At 47.5% G+C, this 14,349-nt stretch overlaps 1 protein-coding gene across 1 annotated transcript in view; it reads right to left on the bottom strand.

Annotated features, from left to right (window-relative positions):
* Positions 1-9,325, bottom strand: part of SERINC2 (serine incorporator 2) — a 37,283-nt gene extending 27,958 nt beyond the window's left edge. Inside the window, exon 1 of the mRNA XM_035119672.3 lies at positions 5,619-9,325. Within this exon, the coding sequence (XP_034975563.2) occupies positions 5,619-6,155 (537 nt within the window). The 5' untranslated portion in view covers positions 6,156-9,325. The remainder of the gene's footprint in view (positions 1-5,618) is intronic.
* Between the last annotated feature and the right edge of the window lie 5,024 nt (positions 9,326-14,349).

The raw sequence follows: 14,349 nt of genomic DNA, 5'->3' as shown, positions 1-14,349 counted from the left end.
GTTGTGGATAGATGAGGCAGTCCAAGTTGTTTTGCCACTGCAGGCAAAACTCCCCACCGCCCCAGAACAGATCTGGGGGCTCCCCCCATGCAGTCATGCCCACACTGCTACCAGCCCCACCCCTGAGGCTACATCCTCACCTGTGGCTGCACCTATGTTGCCGCCTTAGCGTAATGGTGAGGGCGCAGTGGTGAGGACAAGGGTGCTGTGGTGGCAGCAGAAGTGGCATGGGCGAGCCGCCGCAGGGCTAGCAGCAGCACCATGGTAGGGTCAGGGAAGGTGGTTGGATCTGCCTCCCAAGGCAAGTGGCTTCGCCTTGCGATGTAAAGGCTTCTTTGCTGACAAAACATGAGCCCCAGTGGTGATGTTGCCTTCCCCTCTTCCTCAACAGCAACCACAAGCTTCGTTGGAGAGAAGCAGCAAAAAAACCCCACCCAGAATCCAAAGAGGACACAGCTACTAAAAGGGCTCAAAAGTCTGACCAACAATACAGGAAATATTGGTTCACTTGTATTGGGGGAGGGGGAATAGTATGCCAGCACGTAATATGTGGTGAGATGCTATCACGCAGTAAATCAAAAGTGAAAATGTGGAAGTGGGCTCCAAGTTCCTGGGTGGGGGTTTGAGATGGGTCTTAGGTCTAGACTAGCTGAAGACCACTGGTGTGCACCAACTGGCAGCAGATCTCCAGGATTTCCGACAGGTTTTTTCCCCTGCCAGAACCAGCTGCAGATGCTGGGGATTGAACCTGGGACCTTTGCATGCAAGGCAGATGCTCTACCACTACGCTACTATTGCCCTTCCCCACTTGCAGCATCATTAATCTTTATCAAGCCCACCACTTTTTTTTTTGTCAATGCCATTCCTTGCATTGGGAACACTTTTTATCAAAAGGATGCTTATAAATTTTCCCAAAAAAAGAGAAAATAAAAATTATGGGTGCCACTAAAGAGATGGATTTTCTACATTTTTTATTTTAGATTGTGGGTAAATTTAAGCATGCAACAAACTCGGTTGGCTTCAAAGGAAATTTTCTGTGGCCACCAGGCTAATCTTCCTCAACATGTAATCAGCATCAATCACAAGCTTGTATCTGAAGCTACAAAAGTTGCTGTTTGTTAATGAAAAATTTAATGATAATAGCAGCAGCAGTAGCCATTGTGTACATGGGGCCTAACAGAGTGGCATGGGCAACATAGAAAGATCTCTGCTCCCTAAGAACTTACAAACCAGCCTCTACTGCATGTATACATACACCCAAAGAACTACAAAAATGCAATAGGTTTCACACTGCAATTACTGTCACTACCAATAAAATCTGATCCATGTAGTTCCAAGGACCACCAGTAGTTGATGAGCTTCATTCAGGTGGTCCATGTCAAGTGTATGGATTTGTGGCAGAAGACAGGAGACTGCAACATCCATCACACAATCCATCCTATAAATTTTGCATTGTATTTTTATTGCTTCTTTCATTTCTTGTATTGCTCTTCACTGTATTACAATTCAGACTGTAATACACAACACATAAGAAATAAAAGCAACAATAAATATCAATTTTTAAAAAAATCATACAGCATTTAACACAGTGGATTAAGTGGTCTGCCAAGACCCTCAGCAATTTCCAAGTGGGCCATGGAGAAGAAAGATTGAGAACTACCTGTTCTGATTTTAACAAGATCAGATTCCTGGCAACAGTAAAAATTCTTCCATTTAGGAAGAACGTCAACTTATTTTGAGTAACCTGTGAGTTAAATGCTTCTCAAATATTGATGCTAAAAGCACAATCCTGTATATGTCTACTCAAAAGTAGGTGCACTGAATTCAATTAGGCCTAACTCCACATAAGTAGGGAGGCGTTGTTGTTCTTGGTTGTTACTATGTTATGTATTTTGGTGTTTTTATATTGCAAACCACCCTTGATCCTCAGATGAAGAGCGGTACACAATTTTAATTAATAATAATAATGTATAGAATTTCAGCCCAAATGTGCAAACACACACACAAGCAACCCTGTCTAATTGTTATATTATGATTGCTCCCTCCCAGCAACACCCCCGGTTTTACCTTCCTGGGCGTGGGTGGGCCAAAACAAAACAGCAAGATTGCAGGCAGGTGCGCACATACACACAAACTGCATCACCAGAGATCAATTATTACATAAATGTTGTTCCTGGAGGAGGAAGCTATCCAGCCTTGCGAGAGTGCAAGATGCAAAACCAGGCATCCCCAAACTGCGGCCCTCCAGATGTTTTTGGCCTACAACTCCCATGATCCCTAGCTAACAGGACCAGTGGTCAGGGATGATGGGAATTGTAGTCCAAAACATCTGGAGGGCCGAAGTTCGGGGATGCCTGTGCAAAACCTTTCACATGCACCAATCTTTCAAGCTTGCATTTAAACTAAGGTTACCAGGTTTTTTTCAATGAATCTGAGGATACTTTTCAACTTCAGTTGAAGGGGATGGATTTTGTCAGGGGACTGATTTGTAAATCTAGGGACTGCCCGGGGAAACGGGGACATCTGGTAACCTTAATTTAAACCCCTAACTGCAACAAGGGAGCAAAAAGATTTTTCATTATCATCCGTGTCATTTTTCTCCTCCTCTCTTTAGAGTGCAGGTGGAGGACCTACAGCCTTCCAGATGTTGGTGGACTCCATCTGCCATCAGCCCAAGGCAGGGGAAGGGCTACATCTCTAGAGCAAAGAAGTTGCCCTGCTTACAGAAGGTCCCAGGTTCAATTTCCCCAGCATCTCCTAACAGACCTTGGAACATCCCTCTGCCTGAAACCCTGGACAGCCTCTGCCAGTCAGTGTAGCCAATATCAAGCTAGATGGATTAATGGTTTGACTCAGTGTAAGGTGCTTGCTATGTCCCAATGGCCAAGGATAATGGGAGTTCTAGCCCAGAAGGCACAAGGAGGGACACAGGTTCCACACCTCTGCTTTCGATGGACCTGATGCAGAAAGGTCCCCAAATAGTTTAAGGTGAAGCTCGGCTCTTAAAGCTTGAAGACTTTACTTCAAAATCCACACCACTCATATGGATAAAGGAAACAAACAACTTCCTTTACATTTGATGGCATGTTCTCTTTCTGCACATTTATTTTACAGCATTGACAACATGACACCCCATAACATAATGCAGCTTACATGAAATAATTCTAAGAGCAAATTCATATACACAATAACACAGAAAACCATTTGCAGTCGTTTTCGGTCATCAACAGCTATCAGTCAGTCAATCACCCACTTCCACCACCCTTCTGAGTGATCCCCCCTCCCCTCCCCATCCCCACCCCCTCCCCACCCCTTCTCTACATAAGTGCCTGGGGACTCCTATTTCACTGTATCTGAAGAAGTGTGCATGCACACGAAAGCTCATACCAAAATAAAAACTTAGTTGGTCTTTAAGGTGCTACTGAAGGAATTTCTTTATTTTACTTCGACCCAGACCAACACGGCTACCTACCTGTAACAGAGAACCATAACATCAAAAGCAACTTAAGTGTCTGTCTGTCTTCTTTTTTTTTTTAAAAAAAAAAGCAAACACAAGAATAAGAAAGACAGGAAACTGGTGGTATGTGCAACTAGTCGCAGTAGTCAAGCCACAACTTGCATGTGGTTCTTCAGCTATCAGGTAAGGAACATAAGAAGACTGTTGGATCCTGCCAGTGACCCATCTTGTCCAGCATCCTGTTCTCAACCAGATGCCTATGGGAAACCTCCAATCAGGATTTGAGAACAAGACCACTCTCCCCTCCTGTGGTTTTAGTATTCAGAAGTATTACTGCCTTCAACTGTGAAGGCAGAGCATAGACATTGTGGCTAGTAGCCATCAATAATAGTCTTCTCCACAAATTTGCCCAGTCTTCTTTGAATGCCATCTAGGTTGGTAACCACTGCTGCCTTTGGGATCGCTGGAAGAAATTAAACTTCGGGCAGCAATTCTAACCCCCATTTACCTGGCAGTAAGCCCCACTGAACTTTCTTGGGCTCCTTGAACACTGCAGATGGTGACAGCAGTCACGAAATTAAAAGACGCCTGCTTCTTGGGAGAAAAGCAATGACAAACCTAGACAGCATCTTAAAAAGCAGAGACATCACCTTGCTGACAAAGGTCCGTATAGTTAAAGCTATGGTTTTCCCAGTAGTGATGTATGGAAGTGAGAGCTGGACCATCAAGAAGGCTGATCGCCGAAGAATTGATGCTTTTGAATTATGGTGCTGGAAGAGACTCTTGAGAGTCCCATGGACTGCAAGAAGATCAAACCTATCCATTCTGAAGGAAGTCAGCCCTGAGTGCTCACTGGGAGGACAGATCCTGAAGCTGAGGATCCAATACTTTGGGCCACCTCATGAGAAGAGAAGACTCCCTGGAAAAGACCCTGATGTTGGGAAATATTGAGGGCACTAGGAGAAGGGGACGACAGAGAATGAGATGAAGTAAAATAAAAAAATTCCTTCAGTAGCACCTTAAAGACCAACTAAGTTTTTATTTTGGTATGAGCTTTCGTGTGCATGCACACTTCTTCAGAGAATGAGATGGTTAGACAGTGTTCTCGAAGCTACGAACATGAGTTTGACCAAACTGCGGGAGGCAGTGGAAGACAGGAGTGCCTGGCGTGCTATGGTCCATGGGGTCACCAAGAGTCGGACACGACTAAACAACTAAACAACAACAACAACAACAAGCCCCACTGAATTCAACAGGACTTCTATCGGAGGAAACATGCTTAGGGGCGGCTGTGATCCTCTCGCTGCTTGCTCTTGAGCAAGCCCCATTGAATTCTACAAAGTTTACTCCCAGCCAGAGAGGCATGTGTTTATTTCTGATGGCTGCTAAAAACATGATACTGTAGTTTAGACCAGCTTGCGCAGATGCTTAGAAAGTTGAGGCAATTTTAATCTCTTTTAGCAATTTAACTTTCGTGGGCTTTTAAGTGCAACTGTACATTTTTCCTCGATTCCCTTGTTTTACTTGTTTGTAAACCACTTAAAGGTTTTATTTTCTTTCTTTTCCCAACCAAGCGGTGCACAAATTTTATGAAAGAAACGAACAGGATTGCACTACTTGAGTATGCCCAGGATTTCAAAAGACCTGCCGGTCCTTTGAGCAAACGCTTTCCAAGAGGAAGTAAAGACAGGAGCGTGATCGTCAGTCTGTAATGGCAGAGTTATGGTTCTCATCAGAATAATAAAGAAATAGAATGACAATAAATATATACGGTACTATAAAATCCACAATGTGGGGAGTGGGGACGGAAGAGGCAGGCAATGCGTAAAAGGGAGCGCGATTTTTTTTAAAATAATAAAAAAAGGCGAACAAAGAAAGGCTTGCCCAGTTGAGCGAGGAGGAGACGCTGAACAAAATGGGACTTGTGTCTCCGAAGGAAAGCAGAGCTGGGCTGTCAACCCCCAATCCGGCTCCGGCTCAGCCCTTGTTCCTCTCAAAGCAGCCATCGAAGCAGAAATAAGAGGCGAAGGCACGCCTGACGACCCCAACCCAAGAGCCCCGGGAACGATTAGTTTCCCCACCCCACCCCTCTAAGAATTTTTCTTCTTCTTTTCTTATAAATCTATATACTGTATTTAAAGAAGTTGCAAAAGGCACTCACGCAGCTCAGCAAAGAGCAGACCCCGAGGCACGCTCCCATGACGCAGCTGGCCCCCGAAACACAACTCCGTCCGGCGCAGATCCCGACAAAGTTGCCTCCTCCGCTCGACCTCCACGGACTACCTGCCGAAGCCGCTCGGGGTTCCTCGGCACGTTCCGACTCTTTCCCACCTCTTCGGCTCTTTCCGCCCACGCTCGGGAACGCCTCGTCGTAGCCGCGCCCCTTCCCTCCCTCCTGAGTCGGTGGGGCGGGGCTTGGCAGTCGCCGAGCGCACCTGAGACGGGCCAGACGTCGGGCAGCAGGAGGAGGAGCCTCGCAGTGGCGGCAGGTGCGTCGAAGCGCCGGGGTGGAAGGGAAAGAGGCTGTCGGCCTTTGGAGCAGCAGCGCTGCGCTACGTCGCGCACGGGGTGATTCCTCACAATGCTCGGAATAGGGATCTGCCCAGCCCTGAGAGGAGCAGCTGACCCTACTCAGCTGGGGTGGTGACGTCATTGCTGTCGCCTTGTGGTCGAGGTGGCTGGATCCGTATGACGTCATCTTACAAGGTGTGCCGCTTGTCCCCCAGCCACGTGCAGCCCAACAGCCGACACCCGGCGAGGTCTTTTCCCTATTCCTTCTAGGGCTTACCCCTTGATTCGCGAAGTCCACGTTGACGAGGCTGCATCGATGGATTTTATTTTATTGCGTGTTTATGTTCGTCGTCGTTTAGTCGTTTAGTCGTGTCCGACTCTTCGTGACCCCATGGACCATAGCATAGATAAAGTCTCTGTATAGACATGCATATACTGTATTATTAATAACCGAAGAACATAGGAAGCAGCCTTATATATGGGTGTGGGCGTGAACATCAAGTAAATAAATAAAAATACTTAACTGAAAGTAGAAATTATAGAAAGATTTTTGACATGTTTTTCTTGGGGTCAAAAGAAAGCAATTTAAAATGTTGTTGAGACATTTCATTCTGAATCAGGACGATGACAGGTGGGTTTCCTGCCCCACACCCACACCCACACCCCCGCAATATGAATCCTAGCTGTGCCCATAAGTTGAGGGTGCAGGTGTTCGTTCAAAAGTACCACTTCTTCTTAGATGGCACTTCTCTCTGCAGTTTTTTTTTAAAAAAAAATATGTCCCCCCCTCTTTTTTAACCATTCCAGAAAACTTTAAAAGCCCAGCTAACAGGAGGCACCTTGTCAGTTGGTCAGTACGTTAATCTGGATGCCATATTTGGGCATCGCTCCAAGCTTGTGGTTTTATATCCATAGGATGGGATTCTGGAGAGAGGGAGGGAGACAAGTGGTCCATCCAGTCGCTAGCCAAGTGTTAAGTATCCCTTTGCATGAGTACAGGGGATGGTTGCCACAGAAATTACGAGCTAGAGGTGCTCCAGGAAGGTGGGCTAAAGGGGGCAGGAAGTTCCACCTAAAGATTAGGAAGAACTTCCTGACAGTAAGAGCTGTTGAATTTGCTGCCAAGGAGTGTGGTGGAGTCTCCTTCTTTGGAGGTCTTTAAGCAGAGGCTTGACAGCCATCTGTCAGGAATGCTTTGGTGGTGTTTCCTGCTTGGCAGGGGGTTGGACTGGATGGCCCTTGTGGTCTCTTCCAACTCTATGATTCTAAGTAGAGAACAATAGACCTGTGGTGAGTCTTGTCCTGAACTGGGAAGAGACTGAGAAGCATGACTTGCTTTCTGTGCTGGATCCAAAGATATGGCTTGCAGTGGGGAGAGTGGATGCCCTGAGTCCTTCCATCTCCTGTTCAGCCTGTATATGGCATGGCATGGAGAACACAGCTAGATAAAAGTTTTATACTCCTCGAATAACACTAGACTTCATAGACATCCAAGGGGGCTGAATGTTGGAAGATGCGGGACAGATAAAATCAAGTACCTTCTGCGGAGCATAGTTAAATGATGGCACTCACTCCCACCAACTTGGGTCACTTTAAAAGAGCACTAGACAATTCAATGAGGATAAGGCTATCAATGGATACCTGCTGCTATGGCCATATTCCACCTACACTGTAAGAGGCAGCATGACGCTTAATACCAGTTGCTGAGAATCACAGGTGGGCAGTGCTGTTGAGCTCAGGCAGTGGCGGAGCTTCGTGCTCTGGCACTGGGGGACGGAGAGCAGGAGGGGGCATGGCTGGCATGCATCCCGGGGGCGTGGCATGTGTCCTGGGGGCGTGGTGCACCGCCTGCGGAGGCATGACGCCCAGCGCAGGCAGGGGGGCAGCCGCAATGGCACCCCACTGGGATCGCGCTGCTGGGGGCGGTGCACTCCCCCCGCCCCCTCTTCCTCCGCCAGTGAGCTCAGGCCCTGCTTATGTGCTTCCCATAGGTTGTCCGCAGTGAGAACAGGATGCTGGAATAGGTGGACCATTGGCCGGATCCAGCAGGCTGCTTTTATGTTTTCATGTTCTCAGTGGATAGCTCAGTTGGTTAGAGCATGGTGCTGATAATGCCAAGGTTGCAGGTTCAATACCCATATGGGACAGCTGCATATTCCTGCATTACAGTGGTACCTCTAGCTGCGGACACGATCCGTTCCGGGGTGCCGTTCGCAACCCGAAAAGCCACAACGTGAAGCAAACGCAACAAGAGGTATGACTGTACAGTATAGGGAGTTGGACTAGGTGATCCTCAGGGTCCCTCCCCACTCTACAATCTATGATTCATTGTTGATCTTCCATAACTCAGCATGGAGGAGGATAGGCAGGAGACTAGGATTGGTTGGCTCTGCCCGTCATTGGCTCTGACTCCACCTACTGTTGAACTCTTTGCCTTCTGCCCTACCAGCCACAATAGGCACCAACCACCACTGCACTAAACTGGTTGCAGAGCCATGGGATTAGGCGCTTATGGTACTTTTTATTGCGTTCCCCACCCCCACCCCACCCACCCAGTGTCTTGTAATAAAGAAGAAGGCTTACAGCATTGAACTGGAATAGATCTGGCAGTAACCAAATGAAAGGCAGAATCTCAGGCCGGGTAGGCTGAGAGAGAAAAGAGAGTTTAAGTCAATGTGAGATGTAAAACAAAAGCATAGAAAAGGGAGGCCAATGACTCTGATGGTGGTCCTCATCTTGCCTCCTGTACAGAGTTGTACCACCACCTCTCATCACGTCCCAAAGGGAGATTGTTCCAGTGTTGATCCAACACAGCCCCCAAACAGCCAAGCTGCTAAGTGAATTCTGCTTAGCTGCTGGGGTCTATATTTAGATCCCTGTGAAAGGGGTTAGCGAGTTGCCTGGAGCCAGCAAAGCATCTAAGGATGTCAGTGTAACAGCAGTTAGGGATGAAAAATAACCAGGAGCTTTAAGTAAATCCTTTGGACTGAGCAGGGCTGGGGGAGGGAGCAGGAGAGAGAGTGAAAGCAGCCTCTGATTACAGATGGGAACTTTGCTGGAGCTTTGCCTGCAAATTGGCACCTCCTCTGTGCTGGAAAAGAGGGCAGTGAGCCACATAATTTCATGGCTAGATCTGTGGGTGGTGGGTGCTGGCAGATGGGGGGGATGGACATTGTGCAGAAAGAGAGCTCCAGCAAGCCCCCATCATGTTACCCCGCTCAGTTGCACAGTTTTCTCTTTACATCAAATTTTATATGGCTTTTATCTTTGTTGTATGGCTGACTTTGATGCCGACTGCTTAGAGATAATTGTGATTAAGTGGCATGTGCATTGCCTAAATAAATAAAACAGCTGAAAGTGCTAAGATTGGTTGGTACTGCCTGTCATTGGCTCTGACTCCTTCTATTGTTGGTCTTTCTGCCTTCTGCCCTACAAGTCCCAAAGGGCACCAACCACAACTGCTCAAACTGAACCCCACTATTACAGTCATCAAGAAAAAAGAATGCTCTCCAGGTCTTAGGCTGTGATTACCAGTGGGATAGCTACTGTGATCTAGCCTTGAGGCATGGACTACAGAGACCTAGATTCAGATTCCCATTAGGCACCGAAGGTCACTATATGTCTGGCCTGTGTGTTGTCAGGCAAGGAATGTCCAGAGTGAGGACATTGACAAAAGCACACTTGTGTTAAGCTATGGAAAGTCATGCCCACCAATCCAATGTCTCCTCCTGCACCTGTTCTCTCCAGTCCTGCCTCTGACTCTCGTCTCCTTGCAGTTACAGATCACTGATCCCTTCTTCTTCCAAGACAGTCTTCAACCCCATTTCTCCCAGTGCCCACACATCAGTATCCAGCCACCACTGCTCAGTGTCCAGTCAGTCCCTGACACTATCCTTAAAGGTAAAGGGACCCCTGACCATTAGGTCCAGTTGTGACCGACTCTGGGGTTGCGCGCTCATCTCGCATTATTGGCCGAGGGAGCCAGCGTATAGCTTCCAGGTCATGTGGCCAGCATGACAAAGCCGCTTCTGGCAAACCAGAGCAGCACATGGAAACGCCGTTTACCTTCCCACTGTAGCGGTTCCTATTTATCTACTTGCATTTTGACGTGCTTTCGAACTGCTAGGTTGGCAGGAGCTGGGACCAAGCAACAGGAGCTCACCCCGTCACAGGGATTCGAACCGCCGACCTTCTGATCAGCAAGCCCTAGGCTCAGTGGTTTAACCACAGCGCCACCTGGGTCCCTTAACACTATCCTTACATCTTAGCTTAGCCTACTTAACAGGGTTGTTGTGAGAAAACCATGCGCAGATGGTACCATGCATGCCACCTTGAGTTAATCATAGAATTGTAGAGTTGGAAGGGGCCTCCAGAGTCACCTAGTCCAACCCCCTGCAATGCAGGAATCTCAGCTAAAACATCCATGACAGATGGCCATCCAACCTCTCCCTAAAAACCTGCAATGATCTTTTTTAGGAAGGGCAGGAAGAGTAGTAAGAAATGGCACTGCCATCAGATTCCAGGGATGGAGAAGGATTAAATCCTATTTGGAAAAGTGAATCCATTGGGATGCATCTGAAGTTGTGTTTGTTTTCTGTTTTTAATGTTCTCATTTTTATAATAATTAAAATACATGCCACAGCTCCTACCACTGTCAATACTATATATAGCCGGTGTGAACTAACACATAAAAATGCAAGAACAGAGAGACCAAGGAAAGAAATAGCACAATTCCACCACCGAAGCAACAGACCAGGCTTGGGACCACGTGGCCCTCTAGGTCAGGCATCCCCAAACTTCGGCCCTCCAGATGTTTTGGACTACAATTCCCATCACCCCTGACCACTGGTCCTGTTAGCTAGGGATGATGGGTGTTGTAGGCCAAAACATCTGGAGGGCCGCAGTTGGGGATGCCTGCTCTAGGTCATGTTGGACTACAACTCCCATCATCCCTGGCTGCTGATTAGATTGGCTGGGATTGATGGGAATTGGAGTCAATTGGAGTGCCACAGCTTCCCTACTCCTGCAATAGACCAAAAGACTAACAAGCTGAAAAGTACTACAACAGATAAACCTCCATAATGCTCAAGCTGCATTGACATCCAGTATTTTAAAAAATGGTATTTTCTTAATGCGGGGAACCTTATATCCAGTACCATAAATGGCCCCACAGGCCTTTCTATCTGGCCCTCAGGACTCTCTGCAGACTGTGCCTTTTCTCCTACTAGCCCTGATCCACAGTCTCCTCCAGTTCTTTAGCCTGGCTGGCACATGCCCTTGAACTGTACAAAAGACTCTGCGTGCTGGGATATGTGTGCAGAAGCCTCTAATTCTGAATGGCTGGACTCCTGAACAAAGATAAGGGGCACATCTGTTCCCCCACAGGCATATGGCCCTTGGAAGGTTGCCCACAAAGGATTGCAGCCCTCAGGCCGAATCTTGAACAGCAACCATTTCAATACAGGACCTTGCAAGATCACCTTCTAAGGAACATCAACCCCAACAAGCCTAACCAGAAGCAAGCATTAGATGATGGAGTTTCTTCCACACAGGATGGGGCCTTCCTGTTGTTGGCTGTTGTTATTGCAGACTGTCTCACCAGAGTGGTGCATGCTCTGGTTATCTCCCGCTTGGACTACTGCAATGTGCTCTACGTGGGGCTACCTTTGAAGGTGATCCGGAAACTACAACTAATCCAGAATGCGGCAGCTAGACTCGTGACTGGGAGCAGCCGCCAAGACCACATAACACTGGTCTTGAAAGATCTACATTGGCTCCCAGTACGTTTCTGAGCACAATTCAAAGTGTTGGTGCTGACCTTTAAAGCCCTAAATGGCCTCGGTCCAGTATACCTGAAGGAGCGTCTCCACCCCCATCGTTCTGCCCGGACACTGAGGTCCAGTACCGAGGGCCTTCTGGCAGTTCCCTCGTTGCGAGAAGCCAAGTTGCAAGGAACCAGGACCTCCCCGTAAGTGGCGCCCGCCCTGTGGAACGCCCTCCGATCAGATGTCAAAGAGAAAAACAGCTACCAGATTTTTAGAAGACATCTGAAGGCAGATCTGTTTAGGGAGGCTTTTAATGTTTAATTGATTATTTTATTTTTCTGTTGGAAGCTGCCCAGATGGGCGGGGTATAAATTATTATTATTATTATTATTGGCACTAGGAAAGGCTTTTAACTGTGAAAAGGATCAGCCTAAAAGTGTACCCAGAAGGGATGGGGCTATAGGAGCAGCTATGCACTCCTTTTATTTCAGCTTAGATCATGCTGGAACGCCTTTTCTGACCATTGTCTCTCTCTGGCCTCACACTAGCAACCTGGCTGGACAGCTCTTAACAGCCTTGTCCTGGAGATTGCCCTAGTCCTGCTGGACAGCTCCACTGCCTCACCAGTAATTGAGTTCCAGCTTGGTGAGAATAGGGCACTGTGTTGTTGTTTAGTCGTTTAGTCGTGTCTGACTCTTCGTGACCCCATGGACCATAGCACGCCAGGCACTGCACTTAACAGTTAATTTGTACCTGTGTAGGGTCCTACATTCCTCAGGATTCCTTATTAGTGTTGTGCTCCAAGCAGCTAGAAGACTGAAGATCCTAGGCAAGACATGGCACAGCCAGGACTGACCATTCCACATGACGCACAAACCAAAGCTATTTTAGAATGTTGCTCCAGCAACATGTAACCTCAGGCTGAGCCTTAAATAAGGCTGCAGCTCACTCTGGGTGATTTGCTTGACCACCTACTGGAAGAAACTCTTCTGGTTAAAAAGGGCCTAGCCTGTTTCAGCAGCCATGGACTCTGGCAGTGCAGGGGAGGCAAAGGGGAGCATTTAGTTAGAAAACCACAAGAGGTGAACTATCTTTTCGCCCCCTTTAAGACTTTTCCTGCTTTAGTACTGGTTCTTCATTTGGTTGACTGGGGGCCATAAAGGGATACACACACAAATGCACACAATCATCTACGATGGATTGCATCCCAGTTTTAGGGTTTTCTCTCTCTCTCCTCATAAAACAACCCCTACAAAAACCTTAATACAACTAAATGGCAATCAGGAGAGAGAGAGAAAGGGGGTGGGGACCCAAAGTGGGTCCTGTCTTGACTATGGCAGAGTCTGGAGGAAGCAAGGTAGAGCGCCCAGCAGGGACAACGGACCAACAAGCAGAGACAGAGTAGCAACTGGTCATGAACCAGACTCTGGCAACAAGAGTGGTCAGAGACAGCTTCAGAACCCTGGACAGGTCCCATGAAAGAGGCAACTTCTTCCAACAAGAGCTGGGTTCTTGCATAGTTCCCCAGCTTGGTTACCCTTCCCAGGCTCTGCCCTATTGCTGAAGAATGCAGATACTTGAAAGGGTGGTCCTCTGGCTTGCCTCTTGTCACATCTCTGCTAACTCTTCAGTCTCAGTAGTACAGGAGGCCCTTAGGATCCTTGTGTAGGGGTCTCCAGTTCAGAAGGTCCCTAGCTGCTGGACAGGGTCTAGATTCAAATTTACACTTGCTGCCCTGGGGCCCTGAAACCTTGAGCCTTCGAGTGAAAAGCAGGGCTGCCATTTGACAGACGAATGCAGTTGTGGGCGGAGGTGAAATAGGGAGCAGTTGGGTGGGCAGAGCTGCAAGCCAGCCTGCAGCCCTCGGGTGTATTGAGAGATAATGTGCCATCAATTAGTGTGGAAGAAAGGTTCAAGTGGCTACCAGTTAGCTACCAGGCTAAGTTCAAAGTGTACTGGTGTACAAAGCCCTATACAGCATTGGAACAGGGTAGCTAAAAGATTATCTCACTCATTATACACTCAACCAATCACTGTGCTCTGCAGGAAAGGGCCTCCTGCAGATACCATCTCATCAGGAGGTCCGTTCCGTATGATGTAGGAATCAGCACTTTCCCACGGTGGCACTTACCCTTTGGAACACCTTCCCAATAAACATCAGACTGCACATTTAAAGCATCATCATACCAGTTTAAGTAGGCATGGCTTCCCCCAAAGACTTATAGGAGCTCTAGTTTGTTAAACGTGCCAAGACTTGTTAGGAGGCTCCCACATTCTCTTCCCACGGCTAAAATATTCAGAGTGGCATAACAATCAATCCCTCTTCCCAGGGAACTCTGTGAATTGTAGCTATGTGAGGGGAATAGGGGGCTCCTAACAACTCTCAGCAGCCTTAACAAACTACAGTTCCCATAAGTCATCTGGCTGGGTTTCCCCAGCCCACCCTGAGCAGCTTACAGCAGATCTAAAAATATAATAACTTTGGCTGCTCCCATTGGAAGGAGCAAACATGAACAGCAGTAGATTTGCCAATGAGCTTCTCTGTGAAAATAACTGGGAAATGAAGAAGAAGAAGAAGAAGAAGAAGAAGAAGAAGAAGAAGAAGAAGAAGAAGAA

The sequence above is a fragment of the Zootoca vivipara genome, chromosome 6 (genome assembly GCF_965207765.1).
Source record: "Zootoca vivipara chromosome 6, rZooViv2.hap1.1, whole genome shotgun sequence".
In the NCBI taxonomy this organism is placed as follows: Eukaryota; Metazoa; Chordata; class Lepidosauria; order Squamata; family Lacertidae; genus Zootoca; species Zootoca vivipara.
This window is presented reverse-complemented; position numbering and strand designations above follow the sequence as displayed.